A 24,695-nucleotide genomic window follows, 5' to 3' on the forward strand; every position below is an offset into this window, starting at 1 on the left:
AAAAAAGAAAAGAAAAGTGCATCTTAAAATCTAGCTTATAGACGGGAATCTGCGCAGCAGACTGTCAGTTATTGACAGTATGCTGCCATTTGGGGGTGGGGAGGGGGCGTGTCGCTGGCTGAGATTTCCTGGCTTCTTCATCTCAACTGTGGCAGCCGGCTGCATGATCCCATGGGTCACCTTAGCAAGCCGATGTCCTGCAAAGTATCCGATGCTGCTCATGTAAACACCCATGATGAGACCCTCCATGCACAAAGGACAACATAAGTCAGATACATGTGGCTCAAAATAACGTGTACACATATGCAGTGCAACTCCCAAAAACATCCTCAGTATGAATCCAGATACTGCCAAGTTCTTTTGGTTAACAAATATGTTTCCTAGCAGGATATTTTCTCATATGAGAGAACTGATTATCAATGGCATACTGCAGTTTGCAGGAAACAACTTTTTAGTATATTAATATTGAGCATGAAGTCATTTTGTGGATTTATACCAGTGGTTCCCAAGCTTTTTGGAATCACGACGCCCTAGAGTATCAGCATTGTTTTCACGGCACCCCTAAGTATAAATTTGTTATTGAGAATTCAGAAAAAAATTAAGTGAAGTAAATTGTGCTGACCTGTCATCCTTAGGTTAGGTTATGTGGTGGTGGACAAGTTTGCATTTCTGATTGCCCACATATTTACATTGACCATAAATAATTTGATTTGGTGCTGGACCACTAACCTGAGACACCCCCTGCAAGTGTCCCGAGGAACCCCAGGGTGCCACGGCGCACAGTTTGGGAACCACTGATTTATACTTTTTGTAATGGCAATAATTGTAATTAATTTTGCAGTTTTTAATCTTGGATTGGACTCAAATTAGTCCCCAACTCCAGCTCTCAAGTAACTCCAACAGGTGATGATGTGTGGATTTCTCTAATCATGCACAGGGGAGTTAATCTATGTTGCTGGATCAGAAATTCTCACTTGTATCCACAGACAGAAATCCTGAAACCATGACCTGTTGTGGGTTTTTGAAGACTGGAGTTGGGAACCATTGTGTTACACTATTTGTCTATTTACATTGCTCAGCAACACTTCCGGAGTTTTCCATTACATAATTGCCAGTAAAATGGAAGTTTGGCTGGTGGGTTTGTAAAATACTACAGTATGCTACGAAAAGCATCAAAACATTCCCCTAGAACAGCGGTGGCCAACCTGTGGCTCTTCCATTGTCCCGATGCGGCTCTCCTGCTGGCTCCCCTGACTGACACATTGAGAGGCTGCTGTTGTGACACATCATGTCAATGTATATTAAGTGGCTTTTTCAGTGTATTTTATGTGGATCTGTTTTTTCAATGTTTTTATTTTATATTGTTCTGGCTTTTTCTTTCTCTTTAATAGTTACCTCTATGGTGATTGTGTGCATGTGCTTTTACATGCTCCTACAAAAATCTTACCAGGGGCGTGGCCTTACTGGCACAAGGCCACACCCCTTTTTGCATATGTGCCTTTCGGCGCGCGCATGATCTCGGCTCTTTGACATACGTACAGATATTTTGGGCTCTTTGAATCTGACTGGTTGGCCACCCCTGCCCTAGAAAATGAAGAATAATGAAAAATTGATCCCTATTTGTCAAAAAATTGTGGTCCAGTCCCAAAAATTTACAGCATTTTGGAATATTATTTTGGGGCTACTTACTAAGTGGAGTCACCAGGACATGGGCTCGGATTAGAGCACATCCTCATGATGAGGAATAAGTAAAGGGATCACTACCACTATGACGTTACGTGTTTTGAGCTGACTGGTGTATGTGTATATGCAAATCCCAAACAATGCAAAGGGCATCACAAACTGCTCCAGCCCCCTGGGAGGGATCAGAACATCTCTCTCCAACCAGGCTGCTCCCCATAGGGGAAAGTGGGTCAATGCCATCTTTAGATGGTGCTAGCTATTGGAGGTTGATATTATAAGTTACACAACTGCACATGTCCATACATTGTATGAGGATAGCTGTATGCTTCCATTTTGAGTAAACCACAGGAAATATCTGTAATATCTCATGCATTAGACACTTATTAAATATCCTCTTCACTTAATTTAGTGTAAATCATGCAAAAACTGCTATTTCCGCATGAATTACAGGGCCAAACAGTATGATAAATAGGCCCACTATGGGATTCAAATATCATACAGCAAGTACTTTATTATTTATTTATTAAGTTATTTCTATAGCACCAGTACTTTAAATTGTCCCATAGTTGTACCAAGGCATCTGATATGTTTGAATAGGAATAGCTCTGACCTGGATCTGTAGTGTCACTAGGGCAGATTCTAGGGCCTTCTTATTTGGTAGCTCTTTCTTGGTGTGTTCAATTTGTCTCTTGTCTTCTGTAACCTTCATTTTCAGGAATCGGAGCTTCTCATCCATAGCTATCATTTCTACATCTCCATTTCTGAGCAGCATTTCCTGAATATTTATCTTCTCATAGAAGATGCATACCTCTTCCTCCCGCTCGATTAACTGAACTCCCCTGTAATTCAATAGAAATGTTCCAAATGATTTTTTTAGTTTGTACTATAATGATTTACCTTTTGAAGTTAGTGTTATTTTAACAGTGTCTATAATGCCAAACAAAACAGTATATGTGCACAAAACCATAGTTGGTAATTGTTCTTACCATTTTAGGGACCATTAAAGGTTTTCAATAATGACCAAAAGTATAGTGTCTCTTATTCACTGTACTCAATGCTATTCTTTCTTCTTCTTCCCATGGCTTTATAGGATATATTGAAGTGGCAAATATAAAATGCTATAAATAAGGTTAGGGAACAAATATAAAATGCTATAAATAAGGTTAGGGAACATATTAAGGGCACTGTAGTGCACCAAGCTCCACCCAGACAGTACTATGCATGTCCTGCTCACATGTACAGTAAAGGCTCCCTGACATTATTATTTTTTAAGTTATATTCTATATCGTATATATTATATTCATCTTGTTCATCTATCAATTTGAAGTCATTATTTCTGTACTTAAAATTGTAAATTGACATCTTCAGGATGTGCATACTTTAGATTAAAACTATAATTCCAGTGTTGAGAGAATAAACACAACAATAAAAAGGGAATTACTCAATGTTGTTCTATGACAATTGCTACCACACGGACACTTGATTCTATTGCTGGACCTGGAGATGTGTGTAATTGGCTGTGGGGGCCAGGTGTGTGAAATTCTTTTTGGTGGGGGTTGGGGATCACGGCAGGCATACACAGCAGGCCCTGGTGGAGGCTCCAGTATAGTGGTAGCATTAGAGCAGGGCTTCTCCTGGGAACACATTCTACTACGAGTAGCAGATCCTTCAGGCCGAGCTCACACGGATACCAGCGCTGAGAGAATGCGAGGTATCGAGATGTAGGGAGCACTGGGTGTATGTGTCCAGGGGGAGTAGGCAGCGCCGGGCGTATGTGAGAGAGAGGGATGGACAGGGAGAGAGGGACAGTGTGTAGTACTCTTTATGTAAATGTAATACAGTTAATAATTTGTACTAATCCTGATTTCTTTACATTAACAATGCCTTCACTCAAGCCACAACATTTCCAACCTTTTATGTATTGACCTTCTGGAAAACTCCTACAAGGTACATATTGTACAATTTTGTATTTTTTTTTTTAAATTTTTTGACAATGAAAACAGATATTTTTATACATCTATATAGATATATAAAGATATATTTATAGAAAGAGACAGAGGGAGACACAGAAGGACAGGGCGAGAGATAGAGACACAGAAGGAGAGAGATGGAGAGACACAGACTGACAGGGAGAGAGATGGATGGTTAGGGAGAGAGAGATGGACATAGAGAGAGCTCAGTACTCTATAGAACAATTCATTAAACGTATTAAATTTACATAATCTTGATCTCTTTACTTCAGTGTCTTCAACTCAAGCCACAAAATTTTTAAACTTTTTTGAATAATCATCTTCTGGAAAACTCCTTCAAGGTATGTATTGTACAAAAAAAAATTAAAATTTATGGACAATGACACCATTCGTGGTGAATCACGTCATCGTAGCCCTGCCCCCACTATATAGTGTTTTCTAGCGGCGGCAGAGCCTTGATAATGCGATCGTGCCACATGCCCCCTGCACCGCCCACTTTCTGCTGGCCTGGCTGCCCCTTCCCGGATGTAACCCATGGGCATTTACTACTGTTCTCTCCTGGTGTTGCCCAGGCACATACACTAATTATACTTTACAGTTTTACTATATTATTTGCAGCTTGAAGGAGGAAGGAAAAAAAAATGTATTTTAAAAATTGTGAAGTAGAGCTGCACTAATATGGCCGCCATCTTAGCCACAACCCTTACCCATATAATCATCTTTTCATCAAGTATATCTAACATGGATAGTATTTATTTGTATTTGTCCTATGACACAAGGTACTATTACACAGATGCTGATACAGCAGCAGAGGATAACAGAAAAATAGAGGGCCTATTTAATTTCCGGTGTGCTCTTCAGTAGGCTAGCCCACTATGTAAATTACAGGAAGAGTTGGTACATTTCACAAAGACGATCTGCCAGTGTGTACGGAGTAAAAGATTAATTGGCCAATGTCCTCACACCAGATATATCTTTAGATGCCAATGACAGTTGATCAGGGTGTATAAACAACCACCATCTGCAGATATAGCTTTCAGGTGTGTACCCAGCATCATGTCAAGTATCTTCCCTATACAAATGGGAGTATGAGCAAAAATAACCATGTTACTGTAACCCTGAGAGACTTCACTTTAGACTTAGTTTTATTGCAGTTAATTGAATCCGACCCTAACGTTTTGGTGCTATATTGTCAGGCTTTTTACAAGGTACATGCTGATTTCTAGCTGAGTTCCTATGTCAGGCTTTTTACAAGGTACATGCTGATTTCTAGCTGACATAGGAACTCAGCCTGTACCCCATAAAAAGCCTATGTCAGTTAGGCTTTTTACGGGGTACATGCTGATTTCCTAACTGACATAGGAAATCAGCATGTACCTTGCAAAAAGCCTGACATTGGAAATCAATATAGAAGTGTATTAGTAGCCCTAATAAAAGTATTTTGGGTTCTTAAATTGTGTCACATGGCTGTTATTGCTTTTTATCATTTTTCAACACTTATGTAAATATGCATATATTTTTGGAAAAAAAATAATTGCTGTAGTTAAATTGGGGGTACATTAAAATGGATGCTAGTATATTTTTGTGTCTATAAAGTGCAGATTTAAAAATCCACCTGCTGCAGCCACCTGCAATCCTAAACACACCTGTTCCATCCATACAGCACCAGAAAATACCTGACCCAGTACTTTAAACCCATTTTCCAACACTTTTTACATTTTTATCCCCAAAAATGATATCATTATTAGGGGAAATTAAGCTATTTTTTTTTTCATTAGGGGAGGTGACCAATTCCCTACATTTTAGCCAAAAATAGGGATTTTGCTCTGAGATGGTGAAAACCTTTTGCAAGTTTTTTGGGAATAGAATTGCATGATACACGAAAAAAAAATTTGCAATCTCAAAATTGTGGCTTTTCGCGTCTAATTGAATTTCCCCCTTAATCTCACACCATGTGGGAGGTTTCTCAGGGGCACCCTTATGCCATCAGTCTACTGCACTTAATTACAGAAACCAGTAAGCCTGACACTACAGAGAGTAAGCAAGGGAGCAAAGAGGTTGTACACAACTTCAGGCTGTACCTCACACAATGGCACATAGTGAAAAACAATTCTGATGCTACTCTCAGAAATGTTTATATATAAGTAGTATAGGAACAGGGCTATTTAGATCAAGGTACACTACTGCTCAAAAGTTTTTATTAAAATATATGCAGTTTAATATCTAAATGTAATGTGTTTAACAAAATTAAAATTTTTGACTCCTCAAAGTAGCTTTTCCAGATCTAACTGCTGAACACACAAAATCAAATATTAGTCGCAATTCCATGATTTGAAGCCTGCCATTCTTGATATTAAATGCCACAGTAGTAGTAGTAATACAACCAGAATGACTTGCAATACCTGCTATCAGACCCTTTGGCAGTTGACTGTACAGTAACAGAGCTTGAAAATAAATGTACTTATGTGCTTTATATACATAATTCTATTTGGTGATTTCCACAGAAGCTGTATTAGTGGGTACATGGTTACACCTATATGTAAATCCTAAGCAGTGCCCAGGATGATGAGATGCAGAGCTGGAGCTTACTCACCTCTCATTCCTGTGCTTGACAGCTGATTCATACTTTCTGCGGAGCTCCACCATCTCCTCCTCCGTCTGATTAATCATATTGGTCAGTCTGCCGATTTCCATTTTCTGCTGTTCTCTTTTTTCTTTCATTTCTTGCAGGTAAAGGCTGACTCTGCTCACATCCTTCCGAAGGCTATCCCGGATCATATGGTTGTTGCTCTGCTTTAACATGGCCTTTTGAAGCTGTCTATGGTAGAAAATAAAACACTTTAAGGTGATTTTAGAACACACACATCAACCCTTTTAGCAACTTTAAAAACAAAACAAAAACCAAGCTATACTAGTGCTATATATTCTTTATTATACGCATCTTTAGAATAGCTTTTTTTTGTTCATGTGAACTTAATATCTACTTGGCATATGCACACTGACTTTCAATATAAAGAAATTTAAACAAACAAAAAACCCTTCTTTATGCTTCCTAAGGTTAAATCTTCACATTTGGTTCAACCTTCCAAGCTTCCAGGTTGTTCAGGTCAGAAGGGTGATGCTTGTGCATCCCAGGTATCATATAGGGGCCCATTTACAACAAATGTCATCATACGCAACAAGTTTTAAAACTTTGGCCTGAGCACCATTTATCATACACATCAGCTACCAACTGTCATTTTTGAAACAGATGACAGTTAGGAGAGGATTGGCTGGAGCACCATTATCATATGGACCGAGTTTTAAAACTCTTTGGGCACGATTCTATTCAGCGCGATGTAAATAGCTCCGGAGATAGCTCCCGGAGCTATTCAATTCATCGCGATGTTAGGTCGGGGAAGGCTCGTTATTGCGACTTAAACAGGGTGTTTAGGCGCGATAACGGGCATTCCCCGTCCTAACTTCCCGGCGCGAGACTGTTTTCCAGGCGCGAAGGGCAGAAAACAGAAGAAATCCGGCTAAAGTCCCGGCGCGAGGCTCTCATCCCCAGAAGAAATATGCCTGGGACCCCCTAAAGATGTCCAGACATGGGGGATCACTATGGGTAACCCCGTTTTTGCCTGCAAAAGAAAGTTGGGTTTTTAAATAGCTTTGCAAGGTGTTTTTTCCTGCCGCGGCTATTAGAAACCCCAACTTCCTTCAGTAGTTAAAAATGGGGGTACCCATAGTGATCCCCCATGTGTAGACATCTTTAGGGGGGGGTCCCTATAATATTTCCTGAAAATTCCTGTTTTAGGTAACCTGTAAAAAGAATTAGTAAAAAATGACAAAAAAAAAATGACATAAGGTCCCCCCCACCCCCCCGGAAGCCAAACCAGCCCCAGGCTAGCCAGCCAGTGGTGGTTTCTAAAAATACAGGGAACAAAATGTGTAGGGTTCCACTGTATTTTAGAAACCAACACCAGGCTGCAGGGACTAGTGCTGATTTTACATATAGGGGGCAAAAACGACGTGGGGTACCCCCTATATTTAAGACCAGCACCAGACCCAACCGACCGGGGTGTAATGCCATAGCCCGGAGACCCAATCACCGGGGCTCCAGGTCCAAAGCATTACACCCCAAGTCGGTCAGCGCAACCCGGTGATCTCGGGGGAGTTCGGGACCCCCCAAAAAAGGGTCCCCCCTCTCCCGAGCACCACAGGCTTACGCTGAAGCCTGGGGCTCATCCCCATACCCCTGGAGCGGTGGGTATGGGGGTAATAGGGGGGCCAAATAATGTAACACTATTGTACTTTACAGTGGAACTACACGTGCCAGCATGCCTGCCATTTTGCACTTGTGGAACTACAAGTGCCAGCAGACATGCGGCACCTGTAATTTCACTGTAAAATAGTTAAAAAAAGACAAAACACACACACCATGCCCAGTATAAGTTTATTACATACACCTACCCATTCACACATACTTACCTATACCAGAAGTTTCTGTCCCCTTCTCCAGTAGAGATCCTTACAACTTGGCCCTGCCAGGAAGATTTCATACTCACCTACATCCAGCGCTGGTCTCCGTAGTAATCCATCGGATTTAAAAAAAAAAAAAAAAAAAAAAAATGCATTTAGCCGAGCCACGCAACACAGCTATCTATCTGTATGTGTGTTGTCACACATACAGATAGCTCCCGAATGGCAGCTAATGGCACTTCACGGGGCATTGCAGTCCCGTCAGCCAATCAGCGGCAGCGCTGACTGTAGAGCGCCCGCTGATTTGGCTCCGGCAACTGACAGTTCCCACGTGGGTGAATCAGCCCACGTGGGAATTGTCAGTTGCCGGAATACAGTGTAAAACTAAAACCTGCGATAATGACGACATAGGTGCGATATTAACGCAAAAAACTGACTTATCGCTCCATATTGAATTCCCCTATTTGTGTATAATTAAACTTGTTGATAAATGGATCCCATAGTGCCTTAGATTCTTAGGAGTAATTTACGAAGATTCGGGTTTGGTCGAGATTGCAATCTCTTCTCGGGTGTGGTTTGCCTATATTTTCAACTAAAATCTCTCCTGAGTGTTTATTCTGTAAATTTGTCTCCATTTACACTGAAAAACTTGGGTGAGATTGCAAACACAATTAAATACACCATCTGCCAAACTCGAAAGTACTTTTACTGAAAAATATAGAACTCGGAAATTTACCAAGAATCGGGATTACAATCACGGGTGTAATTATAGCAAACTCGGACCTAAAAAGAAGTTTCAAATAGACCACCCCATGAGCTGCAAGTGTGGCAGAAACATACACAGATCTGTGTGATTTGTGTATGTTTCTGCATCTAAACACTAAAGGGTTAATTTAAAAAAAAATTACGTAGGGTCCCCCCAAAAAAGCATAACCAGCACCGGGCACTTCAGCCATTCCTGCATATTTTAGGAACCAGCACTAAGCTGCTGAGCCAGTCCTGTTTTTTTTTTTTTTTTTTTTTTAAAAAAGGGGAGGGGGGGAAATTGTGTAGGGTTCCCCCTAGTTTTAAAACCAGCACCAAACTCTATTCCAGCTGGGGTGTAATGCTACACCCCCCCAAGCCAAAGCATTATCAGCCCAAGCCGGGGATCTCAGGGGAGGTAGGGACCCCCCAATAAAGGAATTCCTCCCTCTCCCAAGCACCCCAGGCTTAAGTTGAAGCCCTGGGCTCTTCCCTGCACCCCTGGGTGGTGGGTGCAGGGGTAATAGTGGTGAAATAATGAAAACAAGTGCCAGCAGGCAGGTGGCACCCATACCCCCACTGTAAAAGAAACACAGGACTCGCACACCATATATGTTAAACTTTTATTGCACACCTACCACACTCACACAGACTTACCTCCTGCCAGATGTTCTGTCCCTTTGTCAAAGTAGAAATCCACGGATGTACCTGTGAATAAAAAAATCCTATACTCACCTAAGTCTTGGTGCTGGTCTCCGTAGCATCCAGGGGTCTTGGCAAAATAATAAAACGAGACTACGGACCAGAACAGACATTTAGCGATGCATGTGTTACCACATACGTCGCTACCCGGCTAGTAACAGGAGACCCCTCGTGGCATCTGTCATTAGCCGGAGCCGCGATCCAATCAGCAGTCGCTCTACAATTAGCGGCCGCTGATTGACTGTGGTTGTTCAGCTTGTCCAAGAAAATCTGTAGCAATCAACAATCAGTCATCAGCACTTTCATATAACGCACTAATACTGCTTGTTGAGATCTTATTGAAGCATTGGGTTGAACTGCTTTTTAGCATGAAATAGCGCAGCAACTGAGAAGTGCAAGTGTTGGGAGTCCTAAAAATAAGAATACATTTGTGATTAAGACTTGACTGGGGATTTGTAGGCCATACACATTTTTGTTCTGGTCACTCTGTTAGTTTGGCTGTATGTTTGGGATAATTATTCCGATGAAAGAATGGAAATTACCAAGACGCTGCCTACTAAAGGTCATCCCTCAAAACTCTCTGTGCAAACAAAAAGGACACTTATGAGAAAGCCACAGAGAGGCCAACAATGGCTTTCAAAGGGCAACAGAGTTCAATAGTTCATACAAAAGAGCTCAACAGCACACTGGACTGTATGGGACTGTGGCATAAAATAAACTCAAAATGGACCATGTAAAAACAACTATGGAGTTTGCCAAAAAGCACGAGAGTGACTTGGTCGCATCTGACAAAAAAAAGCTTTTCTTACAGTGCAACCAAGATACAGCTTTTTGGCCATAGATTAATCAATTACGTGCGACACAAATTTAAAGCTGGGTACACAGTAGACGATATGTCGTCCAATCCCGAGGATTGGAGCAACATATCGGATACATCATCCAGTGTGTACTCTTGATATGCGCACTCCTGAGGGTCGCTAGCGACGTTGCCAGTCGGTTCTACTGCAGGCCCAATGGTGGATGTCGCTAACGATGCCATGCTGCAGAATGTAGCACGACACTTAGCTCTCCCCCGTTGGACTCGCAAGTGTCTATGCTCTTACCGCATGCAGGGTGCCGGCAATGTCATGCTGGGTACACACTGTGTAGTTTGTACCCCGCTTTCCACTGCTCACATCCTAAGAGAGCAGCTCACCCTCCCGCATCTCACCTACTTCTTAGTAGCATGATTATGTGATTCACCCTGCTCCCCACAGTAGCAGCTACCCTCTGGGAACTCCGTAGCAAGGATTGGATAAAGAATGGATGGAGAAAAAGATAGTGAAATTGTACCAAAATAAATTGTTTGACAAAAACCTGTAGCTTGGGTGAAAGTTCATCTTTCAATAGTCCCAAATGCAAGGCAAAATACATTGTAATTGCTCAAGAACAAAGAAAAGATTAAAGTTCTATAAATGTTTTTTGGCTATTGAACCTCTTGTTATAAAAGTCAGGGCTACCTCTGACTTCACATAATTTATGTCTCTTTGTCGATTACTTCTATCCACCTTACTTGTACATGTCCCAGGGACTAGCAGGGATATATTTTAATCCAACTGTGCCATTTCCATGGCATGGTTTGAAATTCAGGGTGCTAACTAATCTGAACAAGGAGCAGTATAACTGGAAGAATGTTTCATATTTACTCCTGAAAAGCATCAAAACTGGTACATACTCACCTTAAAAGACTTCAAACCATTATTGCTGCAAAACGTTGCTCAGAGTATTAGATTTTTTTTCTTTAAAATGTTTTTTTTTGTACATTAAAACACTCACATTAAAAAAACATTGTGTCAGTGCTATGAAATAAAAATATCAAAGAAAATACATTTCAGAATAGCATATGTTATTTAGTAAAATTGGAGATTTTGGTAAGAATCCCGTTTCCAGAGCAAACTGATGACTGTCATTTGCTGCCATAAATTACCAGATTTTCACTCCAACCAGCTAACTAATTGGCTGGTTGTAAAGAATCTTTAGATGTGTGGCGTGCTGCCTTCTCCTTCTGACTCCAGTAGATATATGTAAATAGAAGAATAAGTACAGAAATGACACTACTAGGCACCCTCTTAGCTACATATAAAAGCAGCTTGGGATCAATAGTGGTAATGGCTGGGGACCTCAATCTGGATCTTTCTGCAGTACCATATGGTCACCGAAAAAAACAGACTAGGTCCAGTGACATTGCCATGATTTTCCCACAATGCTTTCCAAGGTTGCCTTGCGAGCGAATGCAAAAGCATTGATAAATGAAAGTACTATCTTGGTTTGATATGTGGAGATAACATCTTACCAAAGAAATCAAACTATTTTTTTACCATATATAAAAGTTACCATATATACATGATGCTTAAATAAAAAAAAAATACTTGTTTCCACATTCTAAGCTCTTTGCATTCTGCATAAGTTGTGCTTGTGTGAAAGGGTCTCTTTACTTCCCCCGTATATAAAAACTGCTTTCAGAATGCTCTAAAATAGACATTTTAGGATATTTCTGATACGCAGGTACTTTCAGCAAATTAGTACACCATCTGTATATGTGTTATTATTTCCCCCAGACCTCTCTTTGCTTGAGACATTGGTTCTCAGAATGTCCATCTCATTTCCAGAGATTTTTAGTTTCTCGCGCAGTTCTGCTGCTCGTTGTGTAGCCATCTGAATGAGACTGACACACTTGTTCCTTTCATTGCGGATAATGTCATACATCTTTGCAAATTCTTTTAGTCTGTAACCGATAACAAAACATTGAGGTTAAACAGGTGTTTTAACATCAGTTATGTAATTGAGCTGCAGTTTAGGAAATTAGTGCAACAGATGGGAGTAGGTATGGCTCTATGTGAAGGCATACTGGTTAATTCTACGTGGGGGGTGAGGTCTTTAAAAATGGTGTTAATAGTCGCCTCATTAGAAAAACCGTTTTGTCTTGTATTATAACACAGAGAACTGCATTGGTATCATGTTACCTTTTCTGAAGTTCCTGGATTTTCTTCTTATGTTCTCCAATAGCAAGATCCCGTCCTTTAATTTCCTGTAGAACTTGCCGATATCGTTGCTGTTTACCACACAGTATATATTAAACATGTGAAGTAAATATATGTATAATTTTCTGAAAATGTTATTTGTATGAACAGTGGATTCTGAGGTAATAATTAGTGTTTAATAGGAAATATTGTGTAATATAATGAAACCCACCTGAAAATTATTACAGATATCAGATGCCAGCTCATATTTTTGTGAACGCTATAAAAAAAAGGCACTGCTTATAGCCTATTACTTTTAGATAGTCACAGAACGGAATGCAGTCACCATGTCGACATTAAAAATGTTGACAATAATAAAGATATGATGTCAACCTTGCCAAAATTCAGCAGGGAGCAGAGAGTTAGGTTGCGGGATGAAAGGGTTAAAGTAAGGCTATGGGGTGGGAGGATTAGGGTCAGGCACAGGGGCGTATTGAGAGGAAGGCTTGTGTGCGCATTCTCCATCCGCCGCTGCCCCCCCCTCCCCCCCCCTCCTGTATAGCCAGCGACATATGGAGTAGACTTTGTGCATGCACAAATCATCACGAAAATGGCCGCAACGCCATTTTCTCAGTGAACTGTGCAGTGCTGCCGATGCAGGACTCTGGAGAGTTAATTATTAAAGAAGATGGGTTCAGGGTGCACCCATTATAGATACGCCACTGGTTAGGCAATGGGGAAGGATTGGGGTTAAGCTGTGGGAGAGGAGGGTTATGGGTTAGGAGTGTTACTAACCATCGGAATCGCTGCATGATCAGCTGGAAGTTGTCATGATGTCACCGCTGGATCTGAAAGACACTACTAGAGCCGCTATACCCCTGAAAAAAGTACCCCTGGACCACCAGAAAAGTTTTGTAAACATTATGAATGTCGACATGGTGAAAGTTGACAAAATAGATCACCCCCCATAGAACTCCTCACTGACTAATATCACTATAATTTACAGTAGAGTGCATTACCCCATTATATTGGAATGCTACATAATCATTAATAGACTCACACAAGATGTATTATATTTGGGACAATAGCATTCTGACTGCCAGAATCCCATTGGTCAGGATATTGACCACATCCTGCGCAGACACCTTTAGCATACTTGCCAATCCTCCTTGAAATAGTAGCAATCTCCCTGACTCCCTGAAGAATCTAGCAATCTCCCTGATTGCATTTTACCCTCTTTTTGAAGCTGAGATATATACATTCAAATTGGATCATTAGTGTAATTTCCCTGCATTGGTTATAAGGCACAATGATCTCTAAGCATTTTAGGAAGAGTATCAGTGGGTTTTCATTAACAAATAGATCTTAACTGCTTTGGGGCTAGTTTACATTTGGATGCAAGTAAATGATATTGCACACGTCCACTGTAACGCCGCGTTAACACATAGGTGTTGCTTTCGCAATCTCCCTGAAAAGCTTTTTCAAAAGTAGGAAAGTATGACATAGTAAGAATTACAAAGGGGCACATGAATTCGGTTCTATCTACAAAATAATTCATTTCCTTATGTTTTCGTGAACAGTCATAGGAAAGATTGCTTTTTCATTATGGAATTACATAACCTTTGATATTTAACAATCAAAGTTTCTTACCAACAAATCAATATGATGCAACTTCCCAAAAACTAAGATTTCCCAAGAAAAGTATTACATAATGCTCACATTACATTCCTGTCTATAATAAAATGTACAACTCAGCACACACACACTGACATAAACTGTGTCTAATTAAAATAACTGTAATAGCTCACCAGTAACAGAGAATCACCCACATGGACATTTATCCAGAATTTATCACCAGCAAATAACTCATTAGTTAAATTACATCAGAGCTATACCACAAACACACTTCAAACTCCTGGAACACTGAGGAACCTACAGATTGTAGGATTAGCATATTTTGGCTAATGATCAGTCCCATGTAGAGGTGTAATAAAACTGTCATAGAACCCTGTTCCTGGTCCTTCTCATACATAGAATAAACTATTGATTCCCATGCAGATATTTGAAAAAGAGATTCTAGGATAATATATTTTTATATGTGGTACTCCCACTGATTAGCGCTAGGGCCATCCGGTAAGCGCTTTGTAAGTGGTGGAAAGCTTACACATATTTAACCCCAGCTGGTCTCCTGATCTATAACACATACTTGCCTACTTTTGCAAAAGCTTTTTAGAGAGATTGTGAAAGCAGCACCTATGAGCACGGTGGTAAAGTGGGCGTGTACTGCTACATCTGAGAGGCGTGTCATAAAATTCACTTGCATTCAAATGTAAATGAGCTCCAAGAGGGTTAGTAAAATCTACATGTATAGTGTTTTACACATATGTGGCCACAAGAAGCCTTATATGTAGTCATTGGGATTATAGTGCCTTATAACTAGGGATGTGCAGGCTCGGATAGGTTCGAGTTTGCACGTGGAGTTCGGATTTTTCCCTCCAAAAAAACGGAACTCAGAACGAGGCAAAACGTCATCTTACATGGACGAACATCATCATTCCTGGTCTTTTGTCCAGGAATGATGATGTTCGTCCATGTAAGATGACGTTTTGCCTCGTTCTGAGTTCCGTTTTTTTGGAGGGAAAAATCCGAACTCCACGTGCAAACTCGAACCTATCCGAGCCTGCACATCCCTACTTATAACCAATGTATATAATTCTGATTTATTTATTTCCACGTGTATATAATAGCTACATAATGGAGGTAAAGTGCAATTAGGGAGATTGCTAGACTCTTCAGGAAGATTTCTACTATTTCAGGAATTCTCCCTGACAATCAGAGAGAGTTGGCAAGTATGCTATAACATGATGGTTAGAATGAGACAGGTAAATCGTCATATAGCGTCTGAGGCCCTGGAATGATTGCCACTAATTGGTTGCTGTGAAATCTCAGGTGTGAGACTCAGAAGGAGAAAATATGAGATATGGTAAGAACTTACCCTTGTTATCTCTATTTCTACGAAGTCCATAGGGTTCCACAGGATACCTTGGGGTATAGGTGTGACGTCAGTCGCAGGGCACCAAAGAGTTAAGCTTTCAGCCTCCCAGGATGCACTAGGTCCCCCTCCTATACCCCGCCCCCGGGCCAAGGCACCTCAGTTAGTTACCAAGCCATAGGCCGGAGGAGGAGAAGGAAGAGAGAGAACAAAGATCTGGACACATACAAGAATCACATTCTCACCAGAGGGAGACGGAAAACCGGTGACCAGAGCAAAGCCCATCTGCAGCACAGGTGCGACAGGGCGGGAGTCCTGTGGAACCCTATGGACTTCGTAGAAATAGAGATAACAAGGGTAAGTTCTTACCATATCTCATATTTTCTACTTCAGGGTCCATAGGGTATCCACAGGATACCTTGGGGATGTCCCAAAGCAGTATCCTTTAAGGGTGGGGACGCTCCTGTGCAGAAAGGAGAATCCGCCGCCCGAAGGAAGCATCCTGAGAGGCGAAGGTGTCAAACCTGTAATACCTCACGAAGGTATGGACAGAAGACCACGTAGCAGCCTTGCAGATCTGAACTGCCGAGGCACCACGTCGAGCTGCCCACGAAGGACCCACAGACCTAGTGGAATGAGCCTTCAGAGAAGGAGGGACCGGTAGGCCTTCATGAAGATAAGCTTCAGAAATAGCCATACGGATCCAGGCTGCCAAAGTTTGCTTTGAAGCAGGCCAACCCTTTTTACGGAAGCCAAAGAGGACAAACAAAGCGTCCGACTTCCTAAACAAAGAAGTGCGGTCAACATAAGTCCTTAAGGCCCGCACAACATCCAAAGAGGCCTCACCCACGGAAAGACCCGGTGAGTTAAAGGCCGGAACAACTATTTCCTCGTTAATATGAAACTGGGAAACAACTTTGGGAAGAAACTCGGGCCGAGTGCGGAGCACTGCCCTGTTCCCATAAAAAACCAAGAAAGGGGGTCTACAAGAAAGAGCCCCTAACTCAGAAACACGTCTGGCCGAAGCAATGGCCAGAAGGAAAACAGTCTTAGCTGTTAGCCATTTAAGATCCACTGAGCCCAGTGGTTCAAACGGCGGTCCTTGGAGAGCCCTCAGGACCACAGCCAAATCCCAAGGCGCCACAGGTGGAACAAAGGGCGGCTGAATGCGGAGAACACCCTGCATAAAGGTGCGCACATCCGGGATTGTAGCAATCCTACGGTGAAACCAGACAGATAGGGCCGAAACCTGTACCTTCAAAGAAGCAAGGCGAAGCCCATGATCTAGTCCCGCTTGCAGGAAGGCGAGAATCCGAGACAGACGAAACTCCCGCGGTGCATAACCTCTCGGTCGACACCACTGGAAGAACGTATGCCACACGCGATGGTATATCCTCGCGGAAGACGGATTCCGAGCTCGCAACATGGTACGCACCACAGAGCTGGAAAACCCCCGGGACCTCAGCATGGCCGTCTCAACAGCCACGCCGTCAAAGACAGCCGAGTCAGGTCCGGGTGAAGGCAAGGACCTTGAGACAGAAGGTCCGGTCGTAGCGGCAACCGCAGAGGAATGTCCACGGACAGACCCTGAAGGTCTGAGAACCAGTGCCGTCTGGGCCACGCGGGAGCTATCAACAGGAGCGTCCCTCCTTCCTGTTTGAATTTCCGGATTACCCGTGGAAGAAGGGAGACCGGAGGGAACAGGTATGCGAACCGGAACGTCCACCGGACGGACAGAGCATCCACCAGAGACGCCCCTTCGTCTCTTGTGCGAGACCCGTACACCGGCAACTTGTTGTTGTGCCGGGACGCCATGAGGTCGATTTCTGGAAGACCCCACCTGTCCACCAGTAGTTGAAAAACGTCCGGGTGCAGGGACCATTCCCCCGGATGAACGTCCTGGCGACTTAGAAAGTCCGCCTCCCAATTGAGCACTCCCGGGATGAAGACCGCTGATATGGCCGGAAGATTGCGCTCCGCCCAAACCAGGATCCGAGAGACCTCTACGAGAGCCGCCCGACTGCGAGTACCTCCTTGCCTGTTTATGTAGGCCACGGTGGTAGCGTTGTCCGACTGGACCTGCACCGGGCGACCCTGGAGAAACCGCTGTGCCTGCTGGAGAGCATTGAAGACCGCACGGAGTTCCAAGATATTTATTGGAAGCTCCGCTTCTGTCGGCGTCCACCTGCCCTGGAACAAGTGTGGACCCGAAACTGCTCCCCAGCCCCGAAGACTGGCGTCCGTTGTCAACAGGACCCAATTTGGAACCCAGAACGGACGTCCCTTGTTGAGGTGGGTCGTCTGTAACCACCACGTAAGGGACAGGCGAACCTCCTGGGTGAGCACAATCGTCTGGGACTTCAGAGACTGAGTCAGCCCGTTCCACTTGGACAGGATCAGGAGCTGCAGAGATCTGGAGTGAAACTGGGCGTATTCCACCATGTCGAACACCGACACCATGGAGCCCAGTAACCTCATCGCCGAGTGTAAGGACACCCGGCGGCTGTGCAGACAACTGCGCACCCTTGACTGTAAAGCAGAGATCTTGTCCTCCGTCACGAAGATCCTTTGCTGTCCCGAGTCCAATAAGGCTCCAAGATGCAGAATCCTCCGAGACGGGATTAGAGTGGACTTCTGCCAGTTGATTAGCCAGCCGTGCCGTTGCAGCAGTGCAATGGTCAGGTCCAAGTGGCGTAACAGGAGCTCTGGAGATCCTGCCACCAATAACAGGTCGTCCAAATACGGCAACATGCGGACTCCCTGCAGCCGCAGAGAAGCCGCCATGACCGCCATCACCTTGGTGAAAACACGTGGTGCTGTTGCCAGGCCAAAAGGTAACGCCCGAAACTGGAAGTGGTCGCTGCTGATTGCGAACCTGAGGAACTGTTGATGGCGCCAAAGAATAGGGACATGCAGGTAAGCGTCCTGTATGTCCAATGACACCAAGTAGTCCCCAGGTTCCAGCGCCAGAATGATGGACCGTAGGGTCTCCATCCGAAACTTCGGGACCCGCAAAGACTTGTTGAGTGCTTTGAGGTTGAGAATCGGACGATATGACCCATTGGGTTTCTGTACCAAAAATAGATTTGAATAGAAACCCTGGCCCCTCTGGGAGAATGGAACCGCCACTATAACTCCAGCCTGGAGCATAGTGTGCAATACCTTCCGCAGCTCCGTAGCCTTGTTCCGGTCTGATGGGAGACCCGTGGTGAAGAAGCGAGCCGGGGGTCTGTGCCGGAAGGAGAGGGCGTATCCGTGAGAAACCACCTCCAGAACCCAAGTGTCTGTCGTAGTGGTCGACCAACACTGGGCGAACTGTAGCAGGCGGCCTCCCACCCTGGGATCCCCCAAAGGGAGGCCCGGACCGTCAGGCCGCAGGCTTGTCATCTGGCTTGGGGGCCGGACGTCTGGTACTCCATGCCTGCTTCCGGGGCTTGACCGATTTCTTAGGGCCAGCCTGTCGAGGAAACGACTGTGGTTTGGGCCTGCCCTGGGCCCTAGATGACCGAAAGGACGATGGTCCCGAACCAGAAGGAGCAGCGGCCGACGGGAGACAGGCAGATTTGGCTGCCGCCAGCGTGGCCACAATCTTATCCAGATCCGGACCGAAGAGAACTTCTCCGGTAAACGGCAACGCTTCCAGACCTTTCTTGGAATCTGCGTCCGCCTTCCAGGATCGCAGCCACAAGGTGCGACGAGCAGCTACCGCTGCTGAAGAAATTCTAGACACCAGAGTACTAATGTCTAGAGCCGCCTCGTTGATGTAGGTGGCCGAATCACGGAGATTGCCAATCAACTCCGCCTGATCGGCCGGACAGTCGGATTCAAAAGAAGCCTCTAATGAATCCGCCCAGCGCTCCATCGCTCTGGCAACCCAGCAAATGGCCATAGCCGGCCGTGCTGCCCCCCCTGCAAGGGAATAAGCGGACTTCAGGCAGATTTCTACCTTGCGGTCCGTAGCATCCTTAAGGGAGGACATGGATGGCATCGGCAATGTGGCACTACGGACAAGACGGGTCACGTGAGAATCCACCTGTGGAGGGGATTCCCACTTCGCAAAGTAATTATCCGCGAACGGATAAGCCACCGCCAGGCGTCTCTGCGGCTGGTATCTTTTGCCAGGTTGTTTCCACGCCTCCTCTAAATGGTCCACCAACTGACCCGAAAGAGGAAAGACTGTGGCATCGCCCTTCACATCTTTGAAAAAGGCATACTTAGATTTAGCCGCTGGGGGAACTTCGTCCTCAATCACCAAGGCTGTGCGGACCGCCCGAATAAGTCCAGGAATATATACTTTGGACTTAGCATCAGCGTCCTTAGTATGGAGAGGTTCCTGATCGTAAGGATCTAGAATCTCCCCATCATCAGACGTCCCTTCGTCATCCTCATAAGGAGCGGACAGAGACGCCACCGGCCTTTTATGAGACCGCATCACAGACTCCCCTTGCAACACATCCGACAAGTGCTGTACAGAACTCGTCAGGGAGTTAACCCACGCTGGCTCCTGAGAACCCGGGAGCGGGGAAATAGGGAGACTGTGGGGTACCACCAATTGTCGTGGGAACCCCTGCATGGGTGACGACACCACAGACTGCTGGGACAAACCCATCGGAGTAAACGCGGGCTGCGGAGCTAACTGGCCCACTAAAGCTGTTAACGCCTGAGCGAAACAAGCCCAGGGCGGCTCCTGTACCGGTGCTGTAACCGTAATAGGCCGCGCCATGGACAAACACTGCCGGCAAAGGCCCTCCGCGCTACCCTCCCCCTCCGCTAACGGTACTTTGCACCTGGTACACTGTAGCCGGAGGGGAAAATCACTTTCAGACATGATGGCACCACGTATGTGACCTCTCTCACCAATTAAGTATTAAATAGGCGAGAGACCACCCTGCAGCACCGCACCGCAAGGGCTTTAGCAGAAAGAACAGGGACAGTAATAAAGCTGACAGTTTAGATGAAGAAAAGATTACAGGCAGCAGCGCTAGCACAGTCACATACAATGCAGAGAAATAACAATTCCTGCACTAACAGCGCTGATCACTCAACTACACAGACACAGGGCCTGGTAGGACACAGCGCTGCATACACAGACCTGACCACAGCGGAGGAGAGGTATGCGGGGGGACCCAGACCACGATGCTTCCGTCCAGCGCTTCCAGCAGCGTTCACCATGCGTTCTGGAGAAGATGGCCGCCGAGGAGCAGAGAGGAGGCTGGCCTGGGGGAGGAGCGCTGCCACAGGACCAGTCGGCAGCATGCAGAGAGGGCTGTGTGCAGCGGGGGAGGCGCCGGCTGTGAGACAGGGAAGGCGCGCTCCCCTGGCATGCATTTAACCCCTGGGACGCCGCAGCGCTACCGCTCTGCTGCGGTCCGCTGTCCCAGGGGGTAGTGGAAGCGCAGGTTGGTCGCCTGGCTCCACGCTGCAGCCAGTCGCCAGGGAGCCCCCTGCCTGGGGACTTAGGACCATGTGATCAGCGGGGACCCACCGCGGGACCCCGCTGCTTACCTCTGTCCCCCTTGAATCCGGCCATGGTCCGGAGCATCTGGGGTCACCGCTAGCTGTGACCCCAGACGCCCACCAGCATCCCCGGATCAGTACCGGCGTTCTGGTACCGGCGGGGTGTAGGGAAGACAGCATGGACGTCAGGACTGACTGTCCATGCTGTACATCCAGTTGTGCAGCCACAGCTGCATGAAGAATAAGCTTCAGGGGCTCTTCTAGCCCCCACTCCAACAGGTGCACCCGACTCCGGCCGGGCACCAAACTAAACTGAGGTGCCTTGGCCCGGGGGCGGGGTATAGGAGGGGGACCTAGTGCATCCTGGGAGGCTGAAAGCTTAACTCTTTGGTGCCCTGCGACTGACGTCACACCTATACCCCAAGGTATCCTGTGGATACCCTATGGACCCTGAAGTAGAAACTTTCATTCAGGACTACCACGTATTATAGCTGAAAAGATACTTAGAATACTGATCATGTGCATGATAATGGAACAGTTTAACTCTTCCAGCACATATTGAGTGTACCGCTGTATGAAAAGCAACCTGATACATTGTATTGATCATAAACTAGACTAAAGAACTGTATGTGGTCAACGACGGGCCATTATTCCTGGATCATTATATAATGTTCATGTGTTTTTATGACCAGAATGAAAACAAAGAGTATGTAAGTATGCACCAGATAGAGGCTTTGCTCTTAAGTACACGTGTATATGTTTACTGAAGTGTTGTTTAAAATATTCACACAATACTTTCCAAATACATCAAAATGTGCAACACTGCTGTGGTACACAAGTAAATACACCGGAAATGCAGATTTAGTAATATCACTTAAATACAGCGATAATATAGATTTGATAACATTTAAGAATAAACATGAGGCTCTTAGACCACATTTTGATCGGGATGTAGTCAGGATTCTTGCGGTCATCAGAATACCAGCTCCGGAATACCGTCCTTCAGAATCCCGACTGTGAGCATTAGGCTTAGGGTTATGGTTAGGCACTAGGGGGAGGGTTAGGCTGCGGGAGGGGACAGTTAGGGTTAGGCTGCCGGAAGGGTGGTTTAGAGGGAGGGTTAGGGTAATGGTTAGTATACTCACCAACATGCAACTGGATTTTGACTGTCGGGATTCCGGAGTCGACATTGTGTCCATTGGGATACTGACTGCCGGGATCCTGTACCCAACCCAATTTGATCACATGTAGGGCTCGTTGTGAGTTGGGAGCAAAGCTAAGAAAAAAAGGATTAACTTTGCACCTTTGGTGAAACCATATGCACGGCAGGTGCGGCAGATTGCAAATGTGCAGAAAAATTTAGATTCAAGAGGGGCATGTCCTTGTTCAAATCTAAATTGCTGTATGTCACGCCTGAGGGTTGGTTTGGGTTGGAACAGGCATGGAAGGCTGAAGAGGAGATTTGAGAAGCGTGAAGGAACTTAGGTGGCTTGAGCCAGGACTCCCTCTTGTATCAATGTGAGGATGTAGCGATACAGCATTGGATGATGGGCCCGAAGGCAAGGACAGGAATAGAATTGTCTTTAATGAACAGCATGTTGGAATGGAACTGGGTATATAACACGGAATGACTGAGCAGAATCGGATTGGGACCGATGATGCTGGATTGAGAGCTGGATCGGTTTGAGACTGATGTTGATGAACTGAAGAACTCAATGGATTTTAATCCGATATTAATGAATTCATGAACTTGATTGGTTGGGACAGATGTTGATGAATTGAAGAACTTAATTGATATGAGTCCAATGTTGGAAGCATCGTATGAGACCATTGGTTGTAGGTATCGGCTGGAACCGATGCTGGCTGTAAGAACAAGTGTCAGTGGTTAAACCAGACTGGTATAGGAGACTTGTTTACCAGATATAGGAACTGTATATAATGGACTGGGACCATACAGATACAGAGTACCTGAGAGCTCAGCACAGAGCTGTTACTTCAGCAAGAAGCAACGTTGTACTGGCAACACAGGCCAGTCAGGAAATGGAATTTATAGGGATGGATCCCCAGGGATTGGATGCTGTGATCAGCTGGTTTGGGAGCAGTGCTCTGAGTGGAGGAAGAGCGTCAGGTGACAGAGTCCATCAAGGCTGCGCATGCAGCCTGTGTGCCATCATGCTGGGAAGACACACTGTGAGTAAGGGGCTGCGGAGGGTCATCTCCATGCTCCATGACAGGACATTGAGCGGACGAGGCAGGAGCACAGACAGACCTTCGCACCAGCCGGGAGCAATGTGCAGCGTGAGCGGACCTCTGTGCTATCTGGGAGTGATGCACAGCATGAGCGGACCTCATTGCTAGCCTGGACAGACACAACAGAGGTAAGGAGGCAGGTTTTAAGGGCTGGAGTGTGACTGCTTGTAAAAATAAAAGCTGTCCAGCATTTGTGAGCTACATGCAAAAGCAGCCACTATTTAGCCTGCATGCAAAAAACACATGTATTTCCTCCAATTGCAGCGTAAGATAATTTGCAGGTGCAGTTACTTGCTTTTATATCTTTGGGTCCCAACTCATAATCAGCCCCTGAATGTGTCACCGCATTGCACAAATATTTGGACTAAGATTTTTATTATCATTTTATAGGGAGAATTCTTATTTGCAGATGAGTACAGAAGAATTGTTTTTTTTTTTATATGATCCTCATACATGGAAAACAAATTTTCAGGTCAGCAGGAACTTTATCAAGCCATAAAAACAGGTGAAGTAAATATAACATCTTCGACAACATACATTTTTACTAATAGAACTGTTAAATCAGTGACCAGCAGAGGAATCTCTAAAAAAATATGATGCCTTCTCTGTAAACCTATTGTACAATTGAAAAACACGAGCCTGTGGGTGCACCACCAATAATTGTGCTGCCACTACGTATGGCAATTTTTTAGTCACATGAAGGGTTAATGAGAGCACCAACACTCATTATCCCTATACGAGGAGATGTTGCTGTTTATTCTGTCCATATAATGATGCCATGTGATGTGTCTAATCAGTATATTTAATTTTGCTGCATTACATTTTTCTGTTGACAACAATGGTGTTGCTTTAGTGATGCCACATTAGTTACCTGAGCTTTTACAAAATCCTTTGACTTCTGCTCCCTCTCATCGGCTTTGATTTGCACCAAACGAGTTAAGTTGACCAGCTCCTCTCGACATTCACCTTGCTCTTTTACAAGCTGCTCTTCTTCAGCAATGCACTGAGCTACTACATGAGCCTCAACCTCTGTTAAGGCTTGCTACATTGGGGGGGGAGTGAAGAGAAACAGTGAGAATTCATCTCTTTAATACAAAGAATACTTTACATTACTTGTAATAACAGTTGGATAATTTACACTTAATAATACATTTAGAGTTTCTGTGTTCTGATAAAGATATGACCGCTTAAAAAGGTTACTTATTTGTGGTCAAAACCATAATGGGCGAGATGCAGCAATGGGAAATATGCGGTCAAACCCCCGAAAATGCAGGTTTGACCACATTTCTCATATGCAATGCGATGCACTCCGGGATTTAGTTGAGGTGGGTAACGCCATCTTCATGACGGTGTTACCCATAGATTCCTATGGGCTTCTTTCCGCAGAGTGCTTTGAGAGGGATCCAATCGGATCCCTCCCAACACCCCACGCGACAT

General features: G+C 44.7%; 1 protein-coding gene across 4 annotated transcripts in view; it reads right to left on the reverse strand.

Annotated features, from left to right (window-relative positions):
* Positions 1-24,695, reverse strand: part of CCDC146 (coiled-coil domain containing 146) — a 180,058-nt gene that overhangs the window by 18,258 nt on the left and 137,105 nt on the right. For all 4 annotated transcript variants that reach the window (XM_088468824.1, XM_088468826.1, XM_088468823.1 and 1 more), the window contains 5 exons: positions 24,130-24,300; positions 12,563-12,651; positions 12,160-12,324; positions 6,247-6,471; positions 2,294-2,522 (listed from right to left, as the gene is read on the reverse strand). In XM_088468824.1, the coding sequence (XP_088324950.1) occupies positions 2,294-2,522; positions 6,247-6,471; positions 12,160-12,324; positions 12,563-12,651; positions 24,130-24,300 (879 nt within the window). The remainder of the gene's footprint in view (positions 1-2,293; positions 2,523-6,246; positions 6,472-12,159; positions 12,325-12,562; positions 12,652-24,129; positions 24,301-24,695) is intronic.

Source organism: Taudactylus pleione, unplaced genomic scaffold (genome assembly GCF_031769625.1).
Source record: "Taudactylus pleione unplaced genomic scaffold, aTauple2 ptg000086l, whole genome shotgun sequence".
Taxonomy (NCBI): Eukaryota; Metazoa; Chordata; class Amphibia; order Anura; family Myobatrachidae; genus Taudactylus; species Taudactylus pleione.